The 27,830-nt window shown below is 39.0% G+C and overlaps 2 protein-coding genes across 3 annotated transcripts in view; one reads left to right on the top strand and one right to left on the bottom strand.

Annotated features, from left to right (window-relative positions):
• Positions 1–13,997, bottom strand: part of LOC101864258 (connector enhancer of kinase suppressor of ras 2) — a gene marked incomplete in the record, with an annotated part of 53,874 nt that extends 39,877 nt beyond the window's left edge. The window contains 9 exon segments of the mRNA XM_035972305.1: positions 1,918–2,046; positions 3,192–3,322; positions 4,162–4,230; positions 5,414–5,473; positions 5,803–5,919; positions 7,423–7,552; positions 10,396–10,622; positions 11,936–12,099; positions 13,264–13,997. Of these exon segments, the coding sequence (XP_035828198.1) occupies positions 1,918–2,046; positions 3,192–3,322; positions 4,162–4,230; positions 5,414–5,473; positions 5,803–5,919; positions 7,423–7,552; positions 10,396–10,622; positions 11,936–12,099; positions 13,264–13,330 (1,094 nt within the window).
• Positions 13,998–17,244: 3,247 nt separating this feature from the next.
• On the top strand, positions 17,245–25,578 carry LOC101862375 (NAD-dependent protein deacetylase Sirt6). Of its 2 annotated transcripts, none has more exons than XM_005107950.3 (7): positions 17,245–17,346; positions 18,336–18,481; positions 19,992–20,256; positions 20,520–20,606; positions 22,164–22,492; positions 23,454–23,647; positions 24,426–25,578. In XM_005107950.3, exons 2-7 carry the CDS (start codon positions 18,359–18,361, stop codon positions 24,601–24,603), a joined length of 1,176 nt encoding a protein of 391 aa, XP_005108007.1. In that variant the 5' UTR covers positions 17,245–17,346; positions 18,336–18,358; the 3' UTR covers positions 24,604–25,578. The 2 variants fall into 2 exon arrangements, with proteins under 2 accessions (XP_005108007.1, XP_005108006.1); XM_005107949.3 differs by lacking the exon at positions 17,245–17,346 and adding an exon at positions 17,399–17,868.
• The last annotated feature ends 2,252 nt before the right edge of the window (positions 25,579–27,830 follow it).

The following is a 27,830-nucleotide window of genomic DNA, read 5'->3' as shown; positions in this document are numbered from 1 at the left end:
GGGGGAGGGGGGAGGGGGGGTGATATGGGATGGTTGTCCTTGTCTTTGTTCGGTTCAGTTTTGTTAGGACCAAGCACTTTACTACTGAGAATGAAAAGATCAATTCTAAACAAAGAAATCCCAGAGATTCACACACACGCTTCTTAAAATAGAATACAGATGTTTGTAACAACATATATATGTGAGGTGTGCTGACAAAATAAATTACTTCTCAGATTTTAGCTGTACGGAAATTAATACATCAACTTTATAGGTAGAGTTTAAGCTTAAGCTTTAGTAGAGGTTTTACGGCGCTCGCAACTGCATAAGGATAGGTGGAGTTTGTACAATTTGTAAGTATGAAATAGACTTGATCAAAACGGCATCAATTGAAAATCTATTAATCTGACCCCAGCGTCGATTTTCGGCCAATATCTCCATTCTTGGATTGCGAGAAAAAACTCATTTTGACAGCATGCCTCCCATTTCAAAATTGGAAAGGTCGTAACGTATGTACGAGTGTCTGTGGTGCAGTCGTTAGGCTCTCAGTTGTTGCAGGCAGAAGACACGAGTGTGATTCCTCATGAGAGGGGGGAAGTGATTTAGTGAGCATCTCTCTGTCTGTTTGCTAGGATGTTGTATCCCACTCGGCCCCGGTTTGCCGTGGCAGGCAGGGTCAAAGCAGCCTGCTTCCTAAACAAACTAAACTGTGTTGATAGGGATGGAAAATGTTTGGATAAATGGTCGCTTTTAAGGACAAGCGGGCTAACTTAGATTTCGGGGGTTTCCAGAAATCTTGTGGCACTCATATGACCTTATGCAGTTGCCAGCATTGTAAAACCTCTACTAAAACAAAATAAGAAATCTTGACCTACACCAAAAGTGGGCATTGCCCTACCTATAGGAGAAGTTTGGTTTCATTGGTGTGTATATTTGTTTGGTTATAGAGAAAACTCTCCTTGTCTTTTAAAGAAACCGAACAAGCGTCCACAAACTTTACCTTCGATTTTTTCAAACCAGCATTTTTTGGGATAGCCCCCTTGTGCTTAAAAGTGACCAAATGAACATATTATGTGAGTTAGAGGATTGACCAGGTCACCGAAAATGCCAACCAAAGCATTTGGTTAAGATGAGAATTGACATAAAGGCCTTGAACATCTCTCTCTCACTGGAAAAATAGACGGTCAAAGTGGCAGAGGCAGACTGAGAACAACTTACTTAACCCTATCTGTACGTCGTGTTTTACTATCGTATTTATACAACGTGGGGAACTCTGTGCCACCACTTTCCAAAGAGGAAATTACTTGTTAATCTGATCCGTATGCTTTGCATAGCAGTCTGTCAAAATGATTTTTTGAGAAATACTGAAAGTGTCAGAGATCTTCGTACTAGAAGTATTATAAAATGTGAAGAATACAACCCCGGGGATACAAAATGAGCTCAGGGCGTACGGATAGGGTTAAAGAACTTGAACAGATGGGCGACAAGAAAAGACCAGGAAAATATAGGGATTTTTAAAAAAATCATCAGAGCAGAAAAATGAGTAGCAAACCAAGATCCCCAATGTCTGTTTCAGATCCCGCACTTGAGGAGGAGGAAAAAAAGAGGAAGTAGAGGACGAGGAGGAGGAAGAAAGAGGAGGAGGAGGAAGAAAAAGAGGAGGAGGAGGAGGAGGAGGAGGAGGAGGAAAGAGAGGAAGAGGAGGAGGAGGAGGAAGAAAAAGAGGAGGAGGAGGAAGAAAAAGAGGAGGAGGAGGAGGAGGAGGAGGAGGAGGAGGAGGAAGAGGAGGAGGAGGAGGAAGAAAAAGAGGAGGAGGAGGAAGAAAAAGAGGAGGAGGAGGAGGAGGAGGAGGAAGAGGAGGAGGAGGAGGAGAAAGAAGAAAAAGAGGAAGAGGAGTAGGAGGAGGAGGAAACCAGAGCTCAAAAACTAACTACTCACTTGGTGATGTAAATGTCTCCAGTGGGCACAGATGAAGTGACATACTCCAAAGTAGGTCGGGCAGGTTTTTCCCCATCTCGAGACCGTCGCTTCATGATCTTGGGCAGAGTGGCAACCGACGTGACATGCCTGGAAATACCCACGACATATCAATAACGATGTACAACAGATGCCAAAGACAACATTGTTATAGTAAGCGTTTTACGCCACTTGCAACACAATAAGGTCATATAAGTGCCGAAGATTAAAAGTGTTACAAGAGAGTAACAAGCACAAAGAATAAGGAAGGGAGAAGGAGGGGAGATAGAGACGATAGATTTTTTATAGGAAAGAAGGAGCAAACCACACCAGAGCACCCGCCAACCAATCACCCACAGATGCAAAAGACAACAGTTCAATGACAATACTCGATATACAGCAGATGCGAAGAGAGTATCAATGTCCACAAAACACTACACAAAAATGAAACCTGTAATGTTACAAAACAGTAAATTTTACACCCCAATCCGCCATCTTCACAATTCAGATCGATGATCAGTTACGGATGGTTTTTGTGTGTGTGTGGGGGGGGGAGCGCTGTCACCGCCATGACTGCCTGCTTGGGCAAACTGAGGCTGTGTAGGATATAATATAAACATCCCAAGAGACAGCAGAAGGCACCCTTATTTTTGTCTTTGTTTTAGTAAAAGTTTTACGGCACTTGCAAGACAATAAGGTCATATAAGTGTCGAAGATTATAGAGGTGTTACAAGAGAGTAACAAACACACAAAAAAAGGAGGGGAAATAAAGACGATAGAAGTTTGATAGGAAAGAAGAAGCAAACCACACCAGAGTACCCGCCAACAACCCACCTATTTCTGGCTCACAGCAACAGTGTAAATGGAACACGGAAATGGTTGAGATAGAAGCTGTTTCTTATTTACTTACTTACTATCATAACACACAGCGGATCTGACTATGAGTGGTGCGATGCTGTGATAACTGGTGCGATGCTGTGATAACTTATTTGTCTAGAAGACATTATATCTAAACAAAGCCCTGCAAGCATCAATGATAATGTCTTGAAACATATAAATAGCGACAGAATCACAACTTAAGGTTGTAAAGGGTATATCTACTTTAACCTTAAAGCAAACAAAATGTTTATCTATAAAATAAACAAATAAACAAACAAATAAATAAATAAATAAACACATTTTTAAAATAAATAAACTACAGAACAAATAAATATTGGTGAAAAAAGTGAGAAATATCTGAGAGGTATTTTTGGTACCTGTTCATCTGACGCCGGTTCGGCAAATTCCCAAAAGGATTGGTGTGTCTCGGCCTCTTCTTCAGCAACATGGTCACCTCTTTGGGTCTCTCCTTCAGGGCAGCCACAAGTTTGGCCAACTGCCAGCCCAGCTGTGAACAGAGAAACAAAAAAACACATAAATCAACAAGTGAAAATCATGAAAAAGTTTGTACAGAAGCCTTCATATATAAACATTTTCATTATTTTCTCAGTGAGCTGGGGCCCTGATGCTCTAACCATGTAACTAGAAAAAAAAAATAGATCAACCTTTTTTTGTTTTATAATCATTTCCGAAATTTCCGAGGGCGATCTGCAGTTCTTCCAACAGAAATCAAAATGTACCGGTGGCTAGGCATACCGACAGTTTTACGTGCCACCAGTGTACCGGTGGCTAGGCATACCGACAGTTTTACGTGCCACCAATATACCGGTGGCTCGGCATACCGGCAGTTTTACGTGCCACCAGTGTACCGGTGGCTACGCATACCGACAGTTTTACGTGCCACCAGTATACCGGTGGCTAGGCATACCGGAAGTTTTACATGCCACCAGTGTACGTGCCACCAGTGTACCGGTGGCTAGGCATACCGGCAGTTTTACACACCATCAGTGTACCGGTGGCTAGGCATACCGACAGTTTTACACACCACCAGTGTACCGGTGGCTAGGCATACCCCGGTGGCTAGGCATACCGGCAGTTTTACGTGCCACCAGTGTACCGGTGGCTAGGCATACCGGCAGTTTCACGTGCCACCAGTGTACCGGTGGCTAGGCATACCGGCAGTTTTACGTGCCACCAGTGTACCGGTGGCTAGGCATACCGGCAGTTTTACGTGCCACCAGTGTACCGGTGGCTAGGCATACCGGCAGTTTTACGTGCCACCAGTGTACCGGTGGCAAGGGCTCAAAGGGTGAATTGATGTTCTTCATGTAGGGTCAGGAAACTTACCACAGTCTGGTTGTTGACTTGCAACACCTCGTCTCCCTTCTCAATTTTGCTGCACAGATCGGCTGGTGACTGGAGGAACAGAAAGATGTCATCCATCAGTACTAATCATTTTGTCTCTACAAAATATTATCACATAGCTCAATAAGAATAGAAATTGTCATGCCTTACCCAATATATCTTCTTATGAACAAACATAAAGGAGAAAACTCAAAAGTGAACCATGGAAGAGAAAAACTTAGCTTGGAAAAAAGAAAAGGCAGAAAAACTGAACCTCATAATAGTGCGTGTAAAATGTTTTATCAAGAGGATAAGAAAAAAAAGATTTCACTAATCTCCTCAAAGATAAATTTGCTTCAGTCAGTAGGGTAAATACATATATACGTACAAACACTCGTTGACACATTCACACACACAAGCACTCATTCCCACACACACACACACACACACACACACACAAGCATTCGTTCACACACACACACACACACACACACACACACACACACACACACACACACACACACACACACACACACACACACACACACACACACACACACACACACACACATACAAGCATTCGTTCACACACATAGGCACGCACACACATACACACAGATTCACGTACACAAATGAATAGTTGTTTGATGGACATACAAAATTATGTTATTCTCACATTCCTGACAATTACTAACTGAATAATCTATATTGATGACGGTATGAATGAATTTTTATACCTGTTGGTTCTTGCTTTTTAAAAAATAAAATATACTCATGAACATTCATTGACTATCTCATTTGTAATGAAGCACACAACAGTACATCAATGGTGTCCAGCACACATGAACCAAAGTGGACATTTTCTATGAGATTGAGGACTATATTGTAGAGTCAAAAACAAAACTTCAAAATGTTCGTTCATAAAGTTTCTTAAATGTTTTTCTAGGAATTCACAGAAGAATATCCAAGCAGCTGATAACTGGCACGATCAGCAGGCAGACCCTTTCATGGATCCTGGAGAGGCGAGAGGAGCAGCTATGGCATTAAGCCGCCTGCAGTGATGTCTATTCTCCAACCAATACTTCAAAAATATAAATATTCACGTATGCCAAATCCAAATTTACGTTGAAGAGGTCTGTAATAGTTCATTCTCAGTTTTCAGCTTTTCCAGTTTTTAAAAAAAGTCTCTCCGGTAGATGGCCCATCAGTGCCCAACACTATCAACATTGTGATCTCTCATGCAAACATTCCTTACCCTGTCCTTGATGCAGCCAATCACGTGAATTCCGTAGTACGATGACTGAATATTCATGCCCTACAATGAAGAAAAAAGACCAAACATTAATGTACTTTAAAGTATGAGCTATCGCATGAATGAGTTCAAAGCAGAAACATAATAACAATAAAGCTGACAAAAAGAGAATATTATTTTAATAACTTGGCCGATTTCATCCATTCTCACGGGAATAAACAAAAAGTCCTCACGTTTTTTACTCTCCGAGATTGTTTTTACTTTATTTACTTTTCGGATCAAAAATGGAAAACCCCCCAAAAATGTGATGGTCCGAATTGTGAAAAGACAGAGAAACAGTGATACCAATCAAAATATGAGCATACATGAAAACAAAAGCAATGAATACAAACCAGTTCATCTTCTTGCTTTTTGCGGATTGTAGCAATTTCCAAGGAAGCCGGCTGTACAACGAGAGACTCCTTCTTGTTGAGAACCAGTCCGTCGCAATACTCCGCCATCCCTTGACACTGAAAGTCCAACATACATTCCCACATTAAAAACAAAAAACAAAATAAAAACAAACCCAAAAAACTCAACAAGCTTCCAGTTTTACAACAAATATTTGTTTTCAAGTGGAGGTCTTTACTTTTCAAAACTACTTTTTCCTCCTTTTCTAAGAGAAAAAAAACACAATACCGGTAGTCTGCAGTAAGCTTACAAAATGCCTTTTTTTTTCATTTTGGCGCCAAAATTTTTTGCTAAATCAAAAGCCTGATCAGTTACCATACTTGTATGAAAGAATTAAAGTGAAACTGTGACAAGGTTTTGAATGAATTAGAACTCAAATTTCGGAATCACTCTATTTTTAAATGGTTACGCTGACAACAAAACCTCTTTTTCTCGAAACTGTTGTGAAGAAAAAAAAAGGCATTTTGTCAACTTACAGTAGTAGTGTCAAAACATGATTTGCATTTAAGTTCATTTAAATATGTGACGCAGCGTGGTGGAATCAGGCTCTCGTCAATTTTTGGGCATATTGAGTTATTGGTATCATCTTAAAGCATGTTCACTTGCCTTGCTTTCAATGAAAAAATTATCCATCCATCTTCAATAGAAGTGGAGATATTTTGGATTGAAGGAGGGGGGTGGGGGGGGGGTCACCTGGTTTAAGAGGTAAAATTAGCGAGAAAATGGCCGCCAAAGCTTGGTATATTCCAAAACTTTAGAGTTCATGGAAACTGTAAATTTATATTTGTGTGCCTTTAATCAACCTTTTTGGGTGAAATCCTCAAAAGAAAGTGTTTGTGAATAGACATAAAAGGTGTTGAGCCAAAAAACAAAAATTTGATAAAAATTGCTAAGCAGGGAGAAAACTGCTTTTTTCTTCGATTTCATTTTTTTGACGAGAGCGTGATTCCACCACACTGCCTCACATATTATAACTGTTATTAAATCATTTGCCCTCCATATTTACCTATTCTTAATTTTGATTTTCGACCAAAATCGAGTTTGATGAAAAGTACAAAGCCAGCGAATCCATATTCTTATACTATTCTTTTTCTTGTATTGTCAACTTTTTTTCATCGATTTTAATAATTCACTATCGGACGTTCACATTCACCCCAAAAACTTTCAGCATGCAATGAAAAGTCCTTGAATGGCACAACAGAACACGCATGCTCGTCATATAACAGAACACATTTTCATCTTTTAACAACACATTTTCATCTTTTAACAGAACACATTTTCATCATATAACAGAACACATTTTCATCATATAACAGAACACATTTTCATCATTTAACAGAACACATTTTCATATTTTAACAGAACACATTTTCATCATATAACAGAAAACATTTTCATCTTTTAACAGAGCACATTTTCATCATATAACAGAACACATTTTCATCATATAACAGAACACATTTTCATCATATAACAGAACACATATTCATTATTTAACAGAAGAGCATTCATCGTTTAACAGAACACATTTTCATCACACAACAGAACGCATGCCAACTCACAGTTTTCACAATGGCCTGTTCCACCTCTGCGGTCCCTGATTCTTTCTGAGCAACTGTCACCAACTCAAGGCCCAGTTTCACAATGGAGTTCCGAAGCAGACTGATGCCATGGATAGTTTCAAACGGAGCCCTTGAAAAAAAATAACATTTTCGTAACTAATATGTCAACCAGGGTGTAAGCATTTATGATGAGGCAAAATACGGTCAGTCAAAGGGAATATAATAATAGTAAAGTAACAAAAAATTACCTTGTCCAGTGATGCATCTTACTTTTCTTAATGGAAAAAAATGTTTACCATATTCCAACAATTGCGACAGAATTCTCCCAAACATTTACAGAACAACTTTTCATCTTGATTATTCTTAAAAGCAATATAGATTGTGCTTTACTGGCAGGGTTTAACGTGAGAAGAGAAAATCAGGAAACACAGAAAGACTGAGAAAGGCAGAAAGAGAGAGAAAGGAAGGAGACAATAAAAACAAAATGAAAGAGAAAAGAAAACTGCAGCATAAATTAAGAAAGTTTTTTAAAAAAAATAGTTTTAGTAAGAATTTTAAGGCACTTGCAACACAATAAGGTCATAATAAGTGCTGAAGATTAGAGGTGTTACAAGAGAGTAACAAACACAAAAAAGGAGGAGACATCAGGATGAAAGATTTTTAATAGGAAAGAAGGAGCAAACCACACCAGAGCACCCGCCAACCACCTACTAAATTAAGAAAGATCTATATCATATGACGTAAAGCACAGAAAAGAGAGACAGCTAACTAAAATGAGATAATAAACAGTGGAAAGAAAAAAAAACAACAGGACAAAGAATTAAACACCAAAAGCAAAATGGCTCATTGCTAACGCTTTCTTTCTGTTATTTCTGAAGAACATCTAACAAAGTACGGCCAACTTCTCATAGTAGAACAGATGCCAAGCACAAACCCCACCTGAATGTCTGTCTCACCGATCACAGAAGTGTAAAGAAAAGTTTTTAAAATGTCGGTTCGCATTACTATCTTTGTTTTTGTTTGTTTTGGTAAGTTTTTTTTATGGCGCTCGCAACTGCATTCGGTCATATGAGCGCGCGGGACACACCTAATATTTTCAGTTGGTAGGAAATTTTGAATTTTGCCCGGGTGGCGGCCGAGGCCTACTCTTATCGACTTTAGACCACCAAAGGATCTTTAACGAGCGCAACTTGCACACGGGCCCTCCAAGATTTTTCGCACTTGTCTGAGAAGGCTAGGTGTAGATCTTTCCTAACAGAAGATCAGGGGTGTGGCAGAAAGACAGCAGTTAGGAGGAGCCAAGAAGTAGCAGTAGAAAGGCTGCAGAAAGAGTCAGGAGCCCAGAGGAGGGGGCAAAGGAAGTGAGGGGGTGGGGGTAAAGGAGGTGAGGGGGTGGGGGCAGAAAGTGGAAACGAAAGCAGACAACAGATTATTGCTGGAGAGCAGGAAAGGAGGTGAAAGGAGACAATTTTTTAGAAGAAAATTTTTCGGTCACTACCCGGATTCGAACCCGGGACCTTTTGAATGAGAGGCCAACACCTTAACCTCTAGGCCACGAGAGCCCCCTGCATTACTATCTGAACATAGAATCAGTACCAGGGGAAAAAAAACAGTTTGATCATACAGAAATTTAATAAATACAAACTCGGATAAACTAAAAAAATTAAAAGTGAGAAAACGAACAGTGTTATAATATTAGGTTAAGCAAAGACAGCACACTGTGATACCATAAACTGTCCCCGTAGCATTATGTGATTCTGCGGCCGCGGTTTTTCGCATAATTCTGCAACATCTGCATAATTTTGGATTCCCGCGTTTTTTTCACGTTCTTTTCCATTTTTGTCACAAAACAATTAATTAAGGCCTCGCCATTTAATTAAAAGGGAAGTAATCATCGTAATAAGTCTCACTTAAGTGACACATGGTTATTTCCCTTGTTAGAAGATCTTGGTTATGGGTTGGGATTTTGTTCCTTGAGCATGTTCAATTTTTCAATCCATTGAAAGTTGTTGTTCTCATGTCTGCTGATGTTTCATGTTTGACAGGAGTCCCTGGTTTTAGTAATGTGCCAGCATCAGAGGTCCAGATGTTCTTCTTTTTTTTTTTTTTTTACATTTTTCTTTCCTCTAAAGAGATCTAGATTCTAGATCTACAGCTGAAAGTTACAGAGATTATATTTTTTGGTTGTTTTTTTTCTGACTGATGTGTATTGTTTTCTTTCCAAATACACAACAAATTACTGATACTGATATGTTCTGTTTTCATTTTTTCTGTACATAAAACATGAAAATCATGAAAATTCTTGCTGAAAAAGTGCAAAACATGTCGCGAATGGTGTTACAGTAACTTGCATAATTTTTGCATAATTTTGCTTTTTTTTGGTATAATTTGGCCATTTAAATTTGCATAATTCTACGGGGCCAGCATAAAGAAGGATAGACTCCTCCATGCTATTGCTATTTCCCACAAGCCCAATTATTTACAGCAAAGGTAAACATTCAGCAAAGCAAAAACGAAATTTAAAAAATATCTTCCCCAAACGAAATGGAGGCAAATAATTGGTCGCTTTTAAGCACAAGGGGGCTATCCCGAAAAATGCTGTTTTGAGAAAATCGAAGGTAAAGTTTTGGGACCCTTGTTCAGTTTCTTTAAAAGACAAGGAGCTTTCTCTATAACCAAACAAATATACACACTAATGACACCAAACTTCTCCTATAGGTAGGGCAATGCCCACTTTTGGTGTAGGTCAAGATTTCTGGAAACCCCTGAAATCTGGGTTAGCCCCCTTGTCCTTAACACTTTGCTGCCTCATCTCGCCAATCGGCGATATTTACCCCCCAGTTTCTTTGGATTTCCCCCAAAATGCCTTTGCCTTTGATGGCAAGAGTTTTTACTATATGAGCCTTGTGATGGCACAGTGTTAAAAGCGACCAGTTCTAAAAACGTTAAAAGCGACCAGTTCTAAAAACGTACTTGTCCAGCCAAGAGGTCAACGTCTTCAGAGTCAGCATGATGTCACACACAGAGGAAAGCACAGAAATAGACAACTGTCGGCGATGATGATGGCGGCTGGGCTGGATGTTCGCTCGGTTCGGATCGTTCTCCCCATTGCGGGCCAGAATTTCATTGTGAAGACTGCGAGCCTTGCAGCCTAGCTGTAGAGCCAGGTGCTGCAGGTTCTCCGTTTCAAACGTGTACCTCTGCAACAAAATGGGACTTCTGTTATGTAAGTGAAATAATTAGACCTGCTCGTATTTCATTCCCTTAGCAGCACATTGGTTATTAAGTTGTTCCCCTTTGTAGAAACACTTGCATGTTGGTTTATGGCATTTTCATTACCCAGTATCATAATATGTCGTGTTTGTATTTTATATTTTCGCCAATGTGTACCATTAGGCTGGTGTTGTAATGTTCTACGTGAGAATGACTGAGACGTGTGAGTGTCAATGATTGTGAAGACATGGAATCTGTAACATATGTAAATACCCTAACCTGTCGTGTAGATATTGTTCCTTTTACATATTTACTAAAAATAAATTGCTTGTTATGTTTGACCCAATATGAGACTCTTGTGTTCTTGATTGAAGATCAAGTTAGCTGATACCAAGTTACAAGACTTAACAAGTTCAATGTAACATTCCAGTCAAAGTACGTCAGACTACTCCAAAACACAGTATAACACAAATAGCTAGGATTCGTCGGGACCGGCCTCCGTAGTTCGAGGGATATTTTACCAAGATAAAGAAGAGCAAAAATGGGACCGCAGGCACAGTTCGATGGACGCATGATTTCGAGTCTTCTGAGTTCGACCTATCTGTGTTATACTGTAATTATGAAATGCCGAAATGTAAAAAATCAGATAAATGTGCTGTCAGAGGATGAAAAAACTCACTTGATAATACACATTAAAAACTCAACCCAAAGAGCAACAACAAAAAATTAAACAAATTCTCTCAGGTCTTTTTCTGTAAAGCCTACAATATGAAATCAAAATGCAGGCTTTTTTTTCTCTCACAACATGCCACTACACAGGAAACATCACAAATTACTATCAAAATGCAAATTTATGATTGCATACAACAAAATGAGAAAAGCATCTTTGCACTTCTAAATTCTAAAATGTCCACCTGAAGACAATGACAAAGTTGTTTTAATATTACACATAATGCTCATGAGTATGTTCCAAAGGACCAACTCAGTGCCATCTTTTTGTTCAGTAAGAAATTTTGTAAACCTTTTCGTTTTGACCAAAGAATATTTCTTAATTCCTGTTAAAGATTAATCTTTCTGCGTGCTCATATATGATTTTCTGCAGTTGCGAGCACTGTAAAACATTTACCCAAAAAATGTTTCATACAAAAGGTTTCTTTTTTTTCTTTTCTTTTTTTTTACCAAAAAGCAATTCTAATCTCTATGCTGATTTCCACTGCTGTTGCTCAGAAGAAAGACCATTGACAAAAAGACTTTTTAAGTAAAAGAAGTGCGAAAAATATTCCGAGAAACTCAAACTGACCAATGATCGGAGGAGATCGACACCCTCCATGACGAGTTCCTGATGACCTAGTTTTGTGATCCCCAACTTGTCCAGGTCAGAGTGCGTCAACATCAGCAGCTTACGCCCGTCTACGTTTGTCTTCACAAAGTTCTCAATGTAAGGCTGAATAGCATCGTCCAAACCTAGGGGAATATTAGAATATTACACGTTATATTAACACTGACAGAGAGGCCTGCAAAAGAAAGCATAAATCACACCCCCACTCAGTAAAATACCATACCTGATAGTTTTAAAGATGATCTATTCTCAGTTACTTTGACTAATATCTTCATTTACATAAGTCATCATTTATTGTCAGTTTTCTCCAGAAAAGTGAACTTGTACTCCAACTTTACCTCTCATCATTTTTCCAGGAGAAAAATAGTTGGTCAAAAAACTTAGTTCAATATTATCGTAACCTCAAATAACAGCTGATGGAGTCATTAACTTTTAGACCAAAATGACTACAGATATCCCTGTCACACTCATTTTTGCCTTCAATTTGTAAATCAAACGGCCACCTCTATTCTCACCCGGGGTGAGAATAGTGCAGGCGGGTCTTGTGGCTATTCTCACCCGGTGCGCGTGTCAACAAATTTTGCGTTCACCCTAAACCACAGAATTCTACACTGTGATAAGAGAAAAATTGTAGAATTCTGTGCTGTGAACAAACGTTCCATTACAACTGTACTTGTAGCCTACTAAAAGCGTACAATTTTGTCTGTGGGCAGGGGAGAGAGAGAGAGTGAGAGAGAGAACAAAACAAAATGGCGACCCGTGTAGTTCGGCTCGATTCGAAAAGTTAAATAGCCGTAGCATCTTTGTAGACAACCAAATTAATTTACTTTTGTGTTTTAACATCATTTTTTAACTTTGTTTTGGTCAATTTGATCGTCCACACCGATAGACAGTATTCAGAAAGAGACAGAGAGAGAGAGGAGAGGGGAGGAGTAGATCTTGCGAGAACTTCCGGGCGGGTGAGAATAGCCACTTTCAAATCAAACAGCTGAAAAAAAGCACAAAAGAAAAAACAATGTCAACAAAGGATACAAAAACTAGAAAATCCAAAACTATTTAAAACGCATTTTATAGACACAGAAATCTTCACTGCGATCAAATATCTGTTCGCCCCGGTAATAATCAGTCGTAACACGCACTTGATTGCATTTATACAGCACATAGACAAATTATGGGAGAATTACAGCAGGGGCATCTTCTGAAACCCCTTAATTTTTTAACGAAGTGGCTATGCATACGGCTAAAATGTATCCTCGGACCATTAATTAATAGATTATTAGGCGACCAACCTTTAAGCCAGCTGGCAACATCATCTTCATTCCAGTGTTCAAACTGAATTAGTGCAAAATAAGCCATTTTTGCCTACTTTCCTCCACAGTCAGGTAGTCTCCCTCTTCTGTACAGCCAAGGTTGCTGAATGATGATTTCAGGATGGTCGGATAGTACTGGATCTAGATCTTGTAGTGGGCTGTCCTTCTTCTCTCCACACCTGCCCACTATGATGAAGCAAGCAGTGTCTTGGATTGGATATTAATTTTATGACCAAAACTAACTAAAATGTCAAATGGTCGTAATCGTTATGATCTGTCTTGCATCAGTCGCGTAGCTTAGAGTGAAATAAATAGCTACACCACTTCCACCATGAACTGGTATAATTTAGTAGGACTATAAAATGATTAGCCTTCTAAGATGGCATACTTTTAGTTTTAGCCTCGCCTTTTTGGGCTACGAAAATAGCCTTGAATTTGTAATAAACTACGATGATGATTTGTGAAGTCTTGAAGCTGAAGAAACAGACGGCAATGACATTTTGTCGCAGTCCAGTCAGACTAGGAAAATATTCTGATCCAATAAAGTAACCTGTTGTTATCTGTCAGGTAGTATGGCTAACACCACTGCCTGCTAAAATGAAGCAGACAATGTCATATATGAAATGCTTTATGTTGTATTGCAGGCCTGACGATAAAATTTGATAATGTATCTGCTGGCATCAGGTCGATGGGCAATGTTTACTTCCGGAATTGGCTCCGTGCATCAAACATGTTGTGAAAGGACAAATTGACCATTTACCCAATCACAAACCAACGATATTTTAACCTCTTCCATCGCACCACTTTGCCACTTTATTCCTTGCGCTCAATAATACATGTACACTAAATATTAGATCGGTTATAGTCTACTATATTTTTTTCAATTCTCAAAGCACGTTTCGTTCAAAGATTCGTAATTAAACGCTCCTTATCTGACTATTTCAATTTCAACAACGTGGAAATAATATATGCACCTACACATAATACATTGATTTGAGGGCTAAACTGCCACAATATTTTCTGTAGAACACACGTATGGCCACTAAAACCCTTGCAAACCAATTGCTTTCAAGTAAATATCAATCCTAATTGCCAAAACATCAAATCATTGTGAAATGCAGCCCCCCCCCCCCCCACCCCCCACCCCCCCGAAAACCCCCATATTGTTAAATTTACTATCTTCAAACATCAATAACTCAATAACTATTGATTTGCAGCAAAAATGAAGACCATATTCGTGTTTAGCATGCAAAATACTACTGGAAAAGAAGTATGTAAAACGTGAACATGAGATGGGTGCACAACTAAAAAAAACCCACCCCACATTATAATAACTTATTAGGCAGGGAAGCACAATAGAATAAATAATTTTTAACTAATTGAGGCAATAGATTTCTGAATGATAACAACAAAAATAATAATAATTATAGTACAAGGAAGTTATGAAGAGAACAGGGACGAGAAATAACCTGAAGTACTATACTCAAGTTCACGAAAGACAAGACAGTCTTTCTTAAAAAATGATCTTCATTTTCGTAGGTCATCCTATTGCTTATGATGCCTAAATGTTGGCAAGCTTTTAAAACACTAAGCCAGGAAAACAAGTTTACAGGAGAGAGATGGAGAGAGCGAGAGAGAGAGAGAGAGAGAGAGAGAGAGAGAGAGAGAGAGAGAGACAGAGAGAGAGAGGAGAGGGGAGGAGTAGATCTTGCGAGAACTTCCGGGCGGGTGAGAATAGCCACTTTCAAATCAAACAGCTGAAAAAAAGCACAAAAGAAAAAACAATGTCAACAAAGGATACAAAAACTAGAAAATCCAAAACTATTTAAAACGCATTTTATAGACACAGAAATCTTCACTGCGATCAAATATCTGTTCGCCCCGGTAATAATCAGTCGTAACACGCACTTGATTGCATTTATACAGCACATAGACAAATTATGGGAGAATTACAGCAGGGGCATCTTCTGAAACCCCTTAATTTTTTAACGAAGTGGCTATGCATACGGCTAAAATGTATCCTCGGACCATTAATTAATAGATTATTAGGCGACCAACCTTTAAGCCAGCTGGCAACATCATCTTCATTCCAGTGTTCAAACTGAATTAGTGCAAAATAAGCCATTTTTGCCTACTTTCCTCCACAGTCAGGTAGTCTCCCTCTTCTGTACAGCCAAGGTTGCTGAATGATGATTTCAGGATGGTCGGATAGTACTGGATCTAGATCTTGTAGTGGGCTGTCCTTCTTCTCTCCACACCTGCCCACTATGATGAAGCAAGCAGTGTCTTGGATTGGATATTAATTTTATGACCAAAACTAACTAAAATGTCAAATGGTCGTAATCGTTATGATCTGTCTTGCATCAGTCGCGTAGCTTAGAGTGAAATAAATAGCTACACCACTTCCACCATGAACTGGTATAATTTAGTAGGACTATAAAATGATTAGCCTTCTAAGATGGCATACTTTTAGTTTTAGCCTCGCCTTTTTGGGCTACGAAAATAGCCTTGAATTTGTAATAAACTACGATGATGATTTGTGAAGTCTTGAAGCTGAAGAAACAGACGGCAATGACATTTTGTCGCAGTCCAGTCAGACTAGGAAAATATTCTGATCCAATAAAGTAACCTGTTGTTATCTGTCAGGTAGTATGGCTAACACCACTGCCTGCTAAAATGAAGCAGACAATGTCATATATGAAATGCTTTATGTTGTATTGCAGGCCTGACGATAAAATTTGATAATGTATCTGCTGGCATCAGGTCGATGGGCAATGTTTACTTCCGGAATTGGCTCCGTGCATCAAACATGTTGTGAAAGGACAAATTGACCATTTACCCAATCACAAACCAACGATATTTTAACCTCTTCCATCGCACCACTTTGCCACTTTATTCCTTGCGCTCAATAATACATGTACACTAAATATTAGATCGGTTATAGTCTACTATATTTTTTTCAATTCTCAAAGCACGTTTCGTTCAAAGATTCGTAATTAAACGCTCCTTATCTGACTATTTCAATTTCAACAACGTGGAAATAATATATGCACCTACACATAATACATTGATTTGAGGGCTAAACTGCCACAATATTTTCTGTAGAACACACGTATGGCCACTAAAACCCTTGCAAACCAATTGCTTTCAAGTAAATATCAATCCTAATTGCCAAAACATCAAATCATTGTGAAATGCAGCCCCCCCCCCCCCCACCCCCCACCCCCCCGAAAACCCCCATATTGTTAAATTTACTATCTTCAAACATCAATAACTCAATAACTATTGATTTGCAGCAAAAATGAAGACCATATTCGTGTTTAGCATGCAAAATACTACTGGAAAAGAAGTATGTAAAACGTGAACATGAGATGGGTGCACAACTAAAAAAAACCCACCCCACATTATAATAACTTATTAGGCAGGGAAGCACAATAGAATAAATAATTTTTAACTAATTGAGGCAATAGATTTCTGAATGATAACAACAAAAATAATAATAATTATAGTACAAGGAAGTTATGAAGAGAACAGGGACGAGAAATAACCTGAAGTACTATACTCAAGTTCACGAAAGACAAGACAGTCTTTCTTAAAAAATGATCTTCATTTTCGTAGGTCATCCTATTGCTTATGATGCCTAAATGTTGGCAAGCTTTTAAAACACTAAGCCAGGAAAACAAGTTTACAGGAGAGAGATGGAGAGAGCGAGAGAGAGAGAGAGAGAGAGAGAGAGAGAGAGAGAGAGAGAGAGAGAGAGAGAGAGGGGGGGGGGGGGGGCTTTCACTTTCAATTTTATCTGAATAATGTATTTTTTCTTGTTTTTTATTTTCAACATTTAGAATTTGAATTTCAACTAAATGTTTCTTGAGCACATGCGACGATATATCAGATCTAGAAACTTTTTTTTTTTTAATTCAAAATTTTGGTTGTGAATTTAATAATATTTCTAAGAAGAACTACGATTTGATTTCGAGACCCCACCCCATTTTTAAACTGCTTGTTCCTCTTCTCCAACGTCGTACGTAAAAACAGCTGACTGCAACACAGAAAATTCTCTGAGTATGAAATAGGACATAAATTTGGAACTTTTTTAACTTTGTACAACCCTTTAGCGATCTTCTGATCTTGTATTCAGCCTCTTGCAGCTTCGACAGTTTGTTGTTGTATCGTTTGTTTTTCGTCTCCATTGTCATGCGTAAAAATAGCTCAAACATTAACATTAGGTCATTAGGCTATAATTAGCGCCTTATTTGTGCCCTAAAAACGCTTAGATCTAGTCTACTAAGTAGGCTTAGCAGCCTTTCATTCACTCTTTTACTTTACGAATAACAACCATAATTATTGCAAAAGTACTCCCGATTTAGAAACATCATCATCGTACTGCTATGGATTAAATGACTGGGATTCTACATACTAGAGTCTAGATCTAGATCTATCTAGATCTAGATCTACATCTAGAACCCTTAGGCCCTATGCCCTATTTATTCAGTCACTCACTGTTCCCTGTCTCAGTTGGGTAGATTCTAGATCAAAGACTGTTTATACAGACTACAGAAGACAGAATTCAGCCTTCAATTCTCAGTGAGTTTAACCCGCTGCTTAGATCTTGCTAGCTAAGAGCAAGACAAGATCTATTTATTATTATAGTTTGAATGTTTAGCCTAAAGATCTAGAAATCTAGAGATGAAAAGGTCTAGAACTGACCCTTGTCTCACGATTTGTTGTTGTCGCTAGATCTAGATTTAGATCTAGACATCTAGATCTAGATCTAGTATATATTTATTTTGAATGAGGGCTTGTACTTTGGACAGGTAAAAAAAAAGTAACAATAGATCTAAATTCTAGACTAGTTAGGCCTACAAGTTTCATTGATTTCAGGGTGAGTATACTTTAAGAGTAGGAGAATAGTTTATATCTTATTTTATCACTTTATAAATATCTTAACTTCTACTAGATTCTAGATCTAGATCTAGTCTTGATGACTTTGAAATTTGCTTAATTTTTAAAAAAAAGGTCACTGTTGTTAATTTATTTTTATTATTTTTCAGTAGCCTACCAGACAGAAATCACAATGGAGTCTGGTGCAGCTTCAAGTACATCAGCTGGCACTTGTTGTTTGAAGTGCTGTATACAAAATCCTCCCTCTCGGATGATCGCGACCAACGGATCGAGGGTTGAAGTCAGAGCTTTTGAGGTGAGATTGGTGTGAATTATTGAGAACATATATATATATATAGATATCTATCTGTATATATATAGAGAGAGAAAGAGATTTTGGTGGGATTGAGCAGTTTATGAAGCAAAATTTTGTTGATTTTCCTGTTTCTTTCTTCTTCTAAGGAGAAATTTACAGTATTTCATAGGATACCCCCACCCCACCCTTACATGCACACAACTGGAAGGATTAAAAGAAAAATAATAATTCATTTAGATAGTTTAGCTGAGAATACGATTTTGCCCCCTACTCTATTTATCTCCCTTTCTAGTACACCGTATCTACCATACTATAAGAATATGAGAAAGATAGAGGGGAAAATTTGCGGCAGTTTGGGCAAAAAAAAAGGGAGTGGGGGAGGTTCAGGTAGTGTGATTTCACCAAAAGCCAGATTTGGTAGAAAAATCAACATGTTCAGTAACTCAAGTGATTGTTCTGGGAGCTTGTTTTCTGCAATATTTTCCCTGCATTAGCTCTTTCCTGCGGAATTTTTGTCCCCAGTTTGTGGGAATTAATTTTTGAAAGGGCCAATTTTGTATTGAGGGGCCATATTTTCAAAACACAAACATAAACAAGTTCAACACAAACATATGTACACATTTGGTATTATTTTAAAGGTAATAAGATTTAGAATGTATTATATCTTAATGTGTTGGTGTAAGTAAGTATTTGTGTTTTGTATGGTGGAAAAATAAAAACATTTTAGTCACGTCCCCTCGGAATAGTGAGTCGTCAGTGTTATCGGATCCCTATCAAAACCATCAGACCAATCTAGATCTATCTTTGAATCGTAGTTGTCTTCACTGTCCTGAAGTTAACCAATGAATTTAGTTTCATAGTCGCCTGTCAAATGGACTGGGAATTCATCTTTCTATAACAATCGCTCACTTATTTTCACTTCTAAAAAAACCCACCAAAAACGGTTCTGTAGTAATTACTGGTCTAATTTGTCCCAAATGTGCTCAAAACCCATTTTTTTTCTCTTTCAAATTTGGAGAGAAAGTGGATAATCTATTGCAGTTGCCGAAAATAGGACTGCTGTAAAATGAAAACCATGGCAAATGCTTGCATTGGTGACAAATTGATGCATGCTGTGAATGGCCGCTCCATTCGTTGCTCCGACAGTTCGCTGTAAAGCAATCAACACTCCCATCATCACTCTAATGGGAAAGGGTTAGATGTGGCTTACCAACTGCAGTGGATTTACTGAACACACAGTGCTACAAATGAAACACAGACAGAGAGAGGGAGGGAGGGAGAGAGAGAGAAATGTTTTACGGAGTGGGTTGTCCCAGCATGGGAGATATGTATTTACTAATGTCCTGTCTTCGTGTACATATGCTTGAGTGCACCTAACCTTTGTAACATCTACTGCCATTGTTTACGACCAAGACAAATTTCTCCCTGCGAGATTAATAAAGATTGTCCTTGTCATTGTCATTGTCATTTCATGTTGAATTGTCTTTTTCAATGCTTTATATCTCCTCAGGCCAAAGGGAAAAAGAATCTGGTTGTGGAGTGGAAGGCGGGAGGAGAAGCCATTTTCCACCGAGATTGCTGGAACGCCCTCGTTCACGCGTCCCAACGTGCCCCGGGCACAGCCACAGATATTGAGCTCACAGACCTAGAGCGGAGCATGATAAAAGAGTCCAAGAAGACAGCCGAGTACCACGATTCACACGCCGGTGTTGCAGAGCAGGCTGCACGTGTGGCTCGAATATTGAAAGACAGTTCCTACTGTATCAGCTTTACAGGTAACTTCAATAAACCGGCTCAAACCTAGTTGTAATAGAAAGAAAGTGTCAGATTCTTTTCTAGTACGAGCTATTGGGGGGGGGGGGGGTTCGTTCTTTTACAACAAGAGTGTATTTATAAGGACAGTGGGAAAATCAACTGATTGTGTAAATTTGAAAAGTATAATGTTTAACATTGTTCAATATTCTTTGTTACGCCTGTCTCGATGGCCTTATTTATTTCTACTTTGTCTTTTGTCTTATTTCTTTTTTTATTGCAATAGGTGCTGGAATTTCTACTGCTGCTGGCATTGGGGATTTCAGAGGGAAGGACGGAAAATGGACGGAGAGGGAAAAGAAAAAGAATTATGGTAGGTGCTGCATAACAGAAGCTTCCCCAAGAGCCTTCTTTCTAACTTGATGAATTTTGCTTGATTAAGTTAGTTTCTTGAGTGTGCTGCACAGCGTTCATTATGAATTGTTTAATTACTTATCATTGGTGGCACTGATATTGACCTAAATAATCTGGACATAATATGTGGCAAACCATCTATTCTATAATAAAATGTGAATTTCTAAAACTATTTCAGCTGAAACCGAGAGAGAAAGGAGGAGGAGGAGGAGGAGAGAGAGAGAGAGAGAGGATGAGGTAAAGAGAGAGAGAGACAGGCAGAGAGAGAAAGAAAGAGAGAGAGAGAGGGGGGGTGTATTTCAGAATACAGAAAGAAGAAGACATATTGAATGCATGAAGAGGGAGAGGAGGTAGAGAGACGGAGAGTGAGAGATAGGTGGAGGGAAAGAGAGAGCAAGGGAGAGAGTGAGAGAGAGTGCTTCTGAATGAAAAAAGACAAAGACAGAGAGGAAATGAAAGTGTGTGTTTTGTGGGCATGTGCGTTCGACAGATAGAGAGATCGAGAGAGAAAGAGAGAAACACACATACACACACAACACACACGCGCACGCACACCCACACACACAAACATACAAGCCGTCACCTATGATTTACTCAAGAACAAAACCACCAAAGCGACATCGGCTGACGACGTCTGCTTCAGACCCGTCGTGCACGGACCTTGTATGCGATACGATTGGCACTTACGGGGTCTGTGCACGATGGTAAAGCTCAGGCAGAAACCTTGTACGTCCTTTTTCTTTGTAATTATTCATTTGACTACTTCAAACAACATGTGAAAAGGTGAAGAATCATATGTGAGGCAGCGTGGTGGAATCGGGCTCTCGTCAATTTTTGGGCATGTAGAGTTATTGGTATCATCTTAAAGCTTTTTCATTTGTCTTTATTAAGAGGAAAAAAATATCCATTTATCTTAAATATAAGTTGAGATATTTGAGAATGAAGGAGGTGGGGGTCACCTGTTTTCAGAAGTAGAATTAGTGAGAAAATGATGAGTTATTTCCTAAGCTTAAGAGTCTGTAGTAACTAAAAATTTACTTTTTTTATGCCTTTAATCAATGTTTTTCAGAAAAATCCACACAGAAATGAGTTCTTTAATGAGCATGAAAGGTGTTAAGCCAAAAAACAAAAATTTGATAGAAATTCACAAACCTGCGGAAAATTGCAGGTTTCTTCACTTTGAGTATTTTGACGAGAGCCTGATTCCACCACGCTGCCTCACATATTTTATTTGTAAAAGATTAAAAGTTTACTAAAATATTAAGAATTAGAGGAGATAATCAATTTTACATCTCCTGTAAATTATTATCGGTGTCGCTTAAGAGGTTTGTGCACGATGCTAAAGATATGTAACGATCAGTTGCCCTGCAGGTTAAAGAACCAGCAATCTATTACCCCTGAGATCTGGCAGGGGAAAACAAACAAGATGATTACTTCTGTTACCAGGTGACAAGAAATATTGAAACTTACCAAATATATGGCTCATTTCAAAAACACACATCACTTATATTCACAGGGTCCCAAGCAACAAAGGCCAAAGGTCGCGGGTTTGTGATAGAGGAGCTGAGACCGACCTACACACATGAGGCCCTGGTCAAGCTGACGGAGATGGGAATTCTCAAGTACCTGATCAGCCAGAACACCGACGGGCTGCACCGTCTGTCGGGGATCCCAGCGGAGAATATGTCCGAACTGCACGGAAATTCTTTTATCGAAAAATGTGAATCGTGCGACGCCAGGTACGAAAGAACTTTTGCCTGCCGTCAGAATAAAGTACCTGCCCCGCCTCTGCCTTGTCCCAAATGTAAGATCAACCACAGAACTGGACGGAAATGTGAAAGAAAGGTTAGTATGTTCAATTTTTCCCTGCAACACCACCTGCAGTATGTGCAGCGGTGACTCTTACAGTCACTTAGACTGAGAGCGTCGCAGTTTATGTAAAGTGATTACAGTCACTTAGACTGAGAGCGTCCCAGTTTATGTAGAGTGATTACAGTCACTTAGACTGAGAGCCTCACAGTTTATGTAAAGTGGTTACAGTCACTTAGACCGAGAGCGTCACAGTTTATGTAGAGTGGTTACAGTCACTTAGACTGAGAGCGTCACAGTTTATGTAGTCACAGTTTATGTAGAGTGATTACAGTCACTTAGACTGAGAGCGTCACAGTTTATGTAGAGTGGTTACAGTCACTTAGACTGAGAGTGTCACAGTTTATGTAGTCATTACAGTCACTTAGACTGAGAGTGTCACAGTTTATGTAGAGTGATTACAGTCACGTAGACTGAGAGCGTCTCAGTTTATGTAGTCACAGTTTATGTAGAGTGATTACAGTCACTTAGACTGAGAGCGTCACAGTTTATGTAGAGTGGTTACAGTCACTTAGACTGAGAGCGTCGCAGTTTATGTCGAGTCATTACAGTCACTTAGACTGAGAGCGTCTCAGTTTATGGACAGTTTGTCGTCAATGTGGACGAGGGCATGTGGGTAAGTTTTGTGGAATTGTCTTAACTCAAGGATGTACTGGAGAAAGAGAGAGATAGAGAGAGAGTGAGGAAGAGAGAGAGAGACAGACAGACAGACAGATAGACAGAGAGAGAGACAGACAGACAGAGACAGAGTGAGAGAGAAAGAGGATTACTATAGGATCTGTGCGCTGCAAATGTTCTTTGTATTATTGTACATCGCATTGAGCACTTCTTTGTGGAAATGCGCAATATAAATGCAATTTATTTATTATTATTAGATTCTGTCCAAGACATACAGCATTCCATGTCAAATGTTTCTAACCACTCCTGTTATTTCCAGGGCTGTGACAGTTATTTGATGAACACCATCATCAACTTTGGGGACTATCTAGAGTCGGACGTCTTACGCTCTGCGGAGCATCACGCCAAGCGAGCAGACGCGGTTCTGGTTCTGGGCTCTACACTTCGGGTCAGCCCGGCAAATTCTCTGGTGGCGATGGGCGTAGAACCGCACAGGATCATTATCTGCAACAGGTAGTCCCAGTAATTTATACCTGTGTGAAGTTTGTTCTGATGGAAGAGAAATTACATGGACTCAGTCATGAGTACGCATTTTATTTGATGTAATATGAGCGTGTGGTTTGCTTTAACGACTGACAGGAAAGCACACTGACTAAAGAATGAGCATGTATTGTATTATATCAGAGCCTGAAGTTTATTGGCATTGGGGAAAAAAAGGACGTCGACTCAATGACGAATGTGGTGCATTCTGGGAAAAAGTCACAGTTGGATGGACAGAGACAAAACCGTAGGTCTTTCCAGTGAATCGTTCCAACTATTTATGGGAGTTTTAAGTGACTGTCGCAGTTATTCAAAGTACCAGATTTTTTTTTCCTGATGAGTGACTAATGTCCGTCAATTCTTCACAGCAGGCCTTTGTGTTTTGTTTTGTTTTTTGTTTTTTGAGGTGGCATAAAAAAAAAATTTTTTAACCCTATCTGTACATCATGTTTTACTATCGTATCATTACGATGTGGAGAACTCTGTGCCACCACTTTCCAAAGAGGAAATTTACTTGTTAATCCAATCCGTACGCTTTGCATAGCAGTCTGTGAAAATGATTTTTTGAGAAATACTGAAAGTTTCAAAGAGATCTTCACACTAGAAGTATTCTAAAATGTGAAGAATACAACCCTGACGGTACAAAATGACCCCAGGCGTACGGATAGGGTTAATTTCAGGTATACAGTGACTTCATGTGGCCATATCTTAATCTATTTCCCCCCCTTTTTTTTTCTTTTTGCGCTATCAGACAAACCACTCCTTACGACGATGACTGTGGGAACGGGGCTCGTGTCTTCGGAGATTGTGATCGGCTGATGCGGGAGGTCATGAGGTGCCTGCTGCCCTTACCTGAACTGACAACGTGGGAGAAGGAGAGAGAACAGCGCTTAGTGGAATACAGCTTGAGGAGAACTCTTGTCAAGTAACTTCAACAACGAAGATGGAGCTGCTTAACAAATTATAAATAGATTTAATCATCTCAGTTAGCACATCCATGAAGTAACATCACTAATTAACCCTTTACCCCCTGAGGAGTTGTCCTGATAAATGCCTTGAATTCCCAGAACAAGGGAAATAGTCCTCTAAATATACCATACGTGATTTGTTTTTTAAGAACTCATCAAAAAAAAGAAGACTGTCTTAACTTTACAAAAATATTTGGATCAAACACAACTACTTTAGGAAAAGAATAAATGGTTCTAACAAGCCTGTTTCCGCTGCGGTACAGTATGGGCGAGTTATTTATTTCTCCTATCACAGATGTAACTGTCTGGGTTTCGTATTCCTCATCTATTCCTTCAAATAATTAACTCATCCAGTGACATATACGTGATTTTCTGGTAGATAGTGCAATGAACTTTCAACATGTCCTTGTTTGGTTGAGATCGCTTCATATGCCGAGTTATTGCGTATTTTAAAAAATTTCTTGCCTCCATTTTATCATTATATTTATTTCAGAAATTCACACATACAGTTTCTGGGTCGATTTGAACCTTTCAAAAACTCAAAGAAAGAAGATGGACTGTACTTTTGCATATATAGCCTTGTTTTCAGTCATATTTAATCAGGCATTCTGCCCAGACTTGATAGAAATGCATACCATGGCAGCCTTGGGCATCAGGCATGCGTTTAGTGACTGCGGTAGTTTAAAACACTGTGCTATACCTCTCTAGTGGTCAGCACTGCACAACTCCTCTCCAGGGGGCAAATGGTTAAGACAGACCTCGGTGAAGTGAAATGAGCAGTTTAGGAAAAAATCTGGGAAATGACAGGAATAACCAAGATAAAACTGCTCTTGAATTGTGAAATGTTAGTCGTAACCATTATCCCATCTTAGTTTCTCACTTGATGCATTCCAAATAAATGATACAGAAGAGCAATAAAGGGCAAACTAAAACCTACAGAGCTTTTGCTTTCGTAATAAGGGATTGAAATTTGGTGCCTATATCACTGTTTTGTCAAGCTGTCAGCATATTTCTTCATGCTTTTTATTATGATGAAAAATGTTTTTGCCAATGATGTCTCAGAGACTGGTGCTATGGAGCTCCACGTTCTAAATCTCTGCCATTTTTCCTAGCAAGGTGCTCAGAACCACAAATTCACTCAAAGCCCAGGTGTTGCTGTTGTTGTTGTTGCTATTGTTGTTTTGTTGTTACTGCTGTTGTTATCGCTTTCATTCACATTTGATGAAATGTACAGCTGTCTTGTGGATCACACAAAATTTAATTCACCTCAGCTCTCCTTCACGTTGTTTCACTTTTTGAAACAGTTTTTAACTTTGGCCTAATTATTTATGAATGCAAACGTTATGTCTAGATGCCATCCATATTCAAGAATGATTGCACTTACCTGTTGTAAAATTGTCAGGATCCACCTCCTGTGCGTACAGTTTTTCCATAATCAGTCGTACAATTGTGTCATAACGCGGTGGAATCAGGCACTCGTCAAGTTTTGGGCTTATGGAGTTGTTGGTATCATCTTAGTTGTAGTTTTAGTAGAGGTTTTACGGCACTCGCAACTGCATTAGGTCGTATGAGCGCCAAGGGGTGGATGTCAACAGAGAAGTCCTTACAGGGAATCAGGCTCACTCTGCTCACCTCTCTAGCTTCAACAGCACAAAGTCTGCTTTGACTATCAAGGCACCCCGGAAATAGTGGGTCACAAGAGTGTGACAAACATACAAAAGAAGTAGAGGAAAATGAATAAAGTAAGGATTAGGAAAGAAAAAGCAGCAGTTCCCTGTTGTAGATCAGGTACAGTTATGAACATGACATTGTTGGATCAGCCCATTTACAATTCTACTGTGCATAAGTACGAGAAATGTCCCCCCTTTGGGAATAGCCTGAAGACACTTCAGTCAGCGGCACCGCCCCTGGGGATGGTATCATCTTAAAGCTTGTTCATTTGTCTTGCTTTTGATGAGAAAAAAAATACCCATGCATCTTGGATACAAGTTAAGATATTGGCCATTGAAGGAGGTGGGGGTCACCTGGTTTCAGAGGTGAAATTAGCGAGAGAAAATTGGCTTCAAAGTTCCAAAGTTTAGTTATTTCCTCAGTTTGAAAGTCAGTGGAAACTGAAAATTTACTTTTTCGTTTCTCCTTTAGTCAACGTTTTTCAGTAAAACTGACACTGAAATGTATTATTTAATGGACATGGGAGGCGTTAAGCCAAAAAACAAAAATTCAGTAAAAATTACCGAACACGGAGGAAAAATGCCAGTTTCTTCACTTTCATTATTTTGACGAGCGCCTGATTTCACCACGCTGCCTCACAAATGATTCTTTCAGGGTTTTTTATAGTCACACAGAACTCTAACAGTACCTCAATACCTCAGATGAATTTGTATAAGTAAATCACCTCTTACGATCAAAATACAGGTAGTGTACAAAAGCTACTCAAGAATTCTATTTCTATGCTTTATATTTCTTTCAATCTTTCATCCCATCCATTTTCACTCTTTGGAGTGCTTGTCACTTTTTACTATACCTCTTCTATCAAAATCAAACACTGAAAAAAAAAACCCATAAAGATGTAGCCTAAATGTTTCTAAATTTTTTAGGACGTAAGCTTTGATTGACCCTGCTTTTTGTTGAAAGATTCTGTTCAGGTACTAAATACCAGCCCCCCCCCCATGGTGTATTGGTGCTTTTCTCTTTCACTCAGAGAATGTGAGTTTGATTCCCATATGGGGGCAAATTTTTATCGAGTATCTCCATCTATCTGCTTGGGCATTGTATCCGTCTCATCCTCGGTCAGCTTTGACATTGCCTGATAGGGTTGAAGTTGAAGGAACCCACCTCCTAGATGATCTAAAGAGTGTTGATAAGGGCATAAAACTTTTAGTTGTGTGGGTTTTTTTGTCTTGGGGTTTTGGTTTTTTTGAAAGTTCTGGAATAAAGTCTTGTTCCTTGTGTTGATCCTACTGGAGATAGAATAGAGTTCACATTTTTCTGTCTTTGACTTTGTCTTTGGGGTCCATGTCTCCATGAAGCGAGACGCACACCATACAACATACCTAACTGGCCAAGTTTGTTCTATTTCTACAAAGATATGATTGTGATATTGTATTATGCTTTGTTTTTTGGAAGATATTATTTGTTGTTGTTATTTTTCTAAGATGGATGTCAAATGTCATGTCTTTACTCTGTGG

This window comes from Aplysia californica, unplaced genomic scaffold, assembly GCF_000002075.1.
Source record: "Aplysia californica isolate F4 #8 unplaced genomic scaffold, AplCal3.0 scaffold00645, whole genome shotgun sequence".
In the NCBI taxonomy this organism is placed as follows: domain Eukaryota; kingdom Metazoa; phylum Mollusca; class Gastropoda; order Aplysiida; family Aplysiidae; genus Aplysia; species Aplysia californica.
The sequence above is the reverse complement of the archived record's forward strand: the minus strand, read 5'-3'. Positions and strand labels throughout refer to the sequence as shown.

Excerpts from the sequence above, each read along its gene's own strand:
- LOC101862375 (XM_005107950.3), top strand. The coding sequence starts at position 18,359 with ATGGAGTCTGGTGCAGCTTCAAGTACATCAGCTGGCACTTGTTGTTTG. Across the intron at positions 22,493-23,453 it reads GACGGAAATGTGAAAGAAAG|GGCTGTGACAGTTATTTGAT; the intron begins GTTAGTATGTTC and ends TGTTATTTCCAG. Across the intron at positions 23,648-24,425 it reads AGGATCATTATCTGCAACAG|ACAAACCACTCCTTACGACG; the intron begins GTAGTCCCAGTA and ends TTGCGCTATCAG.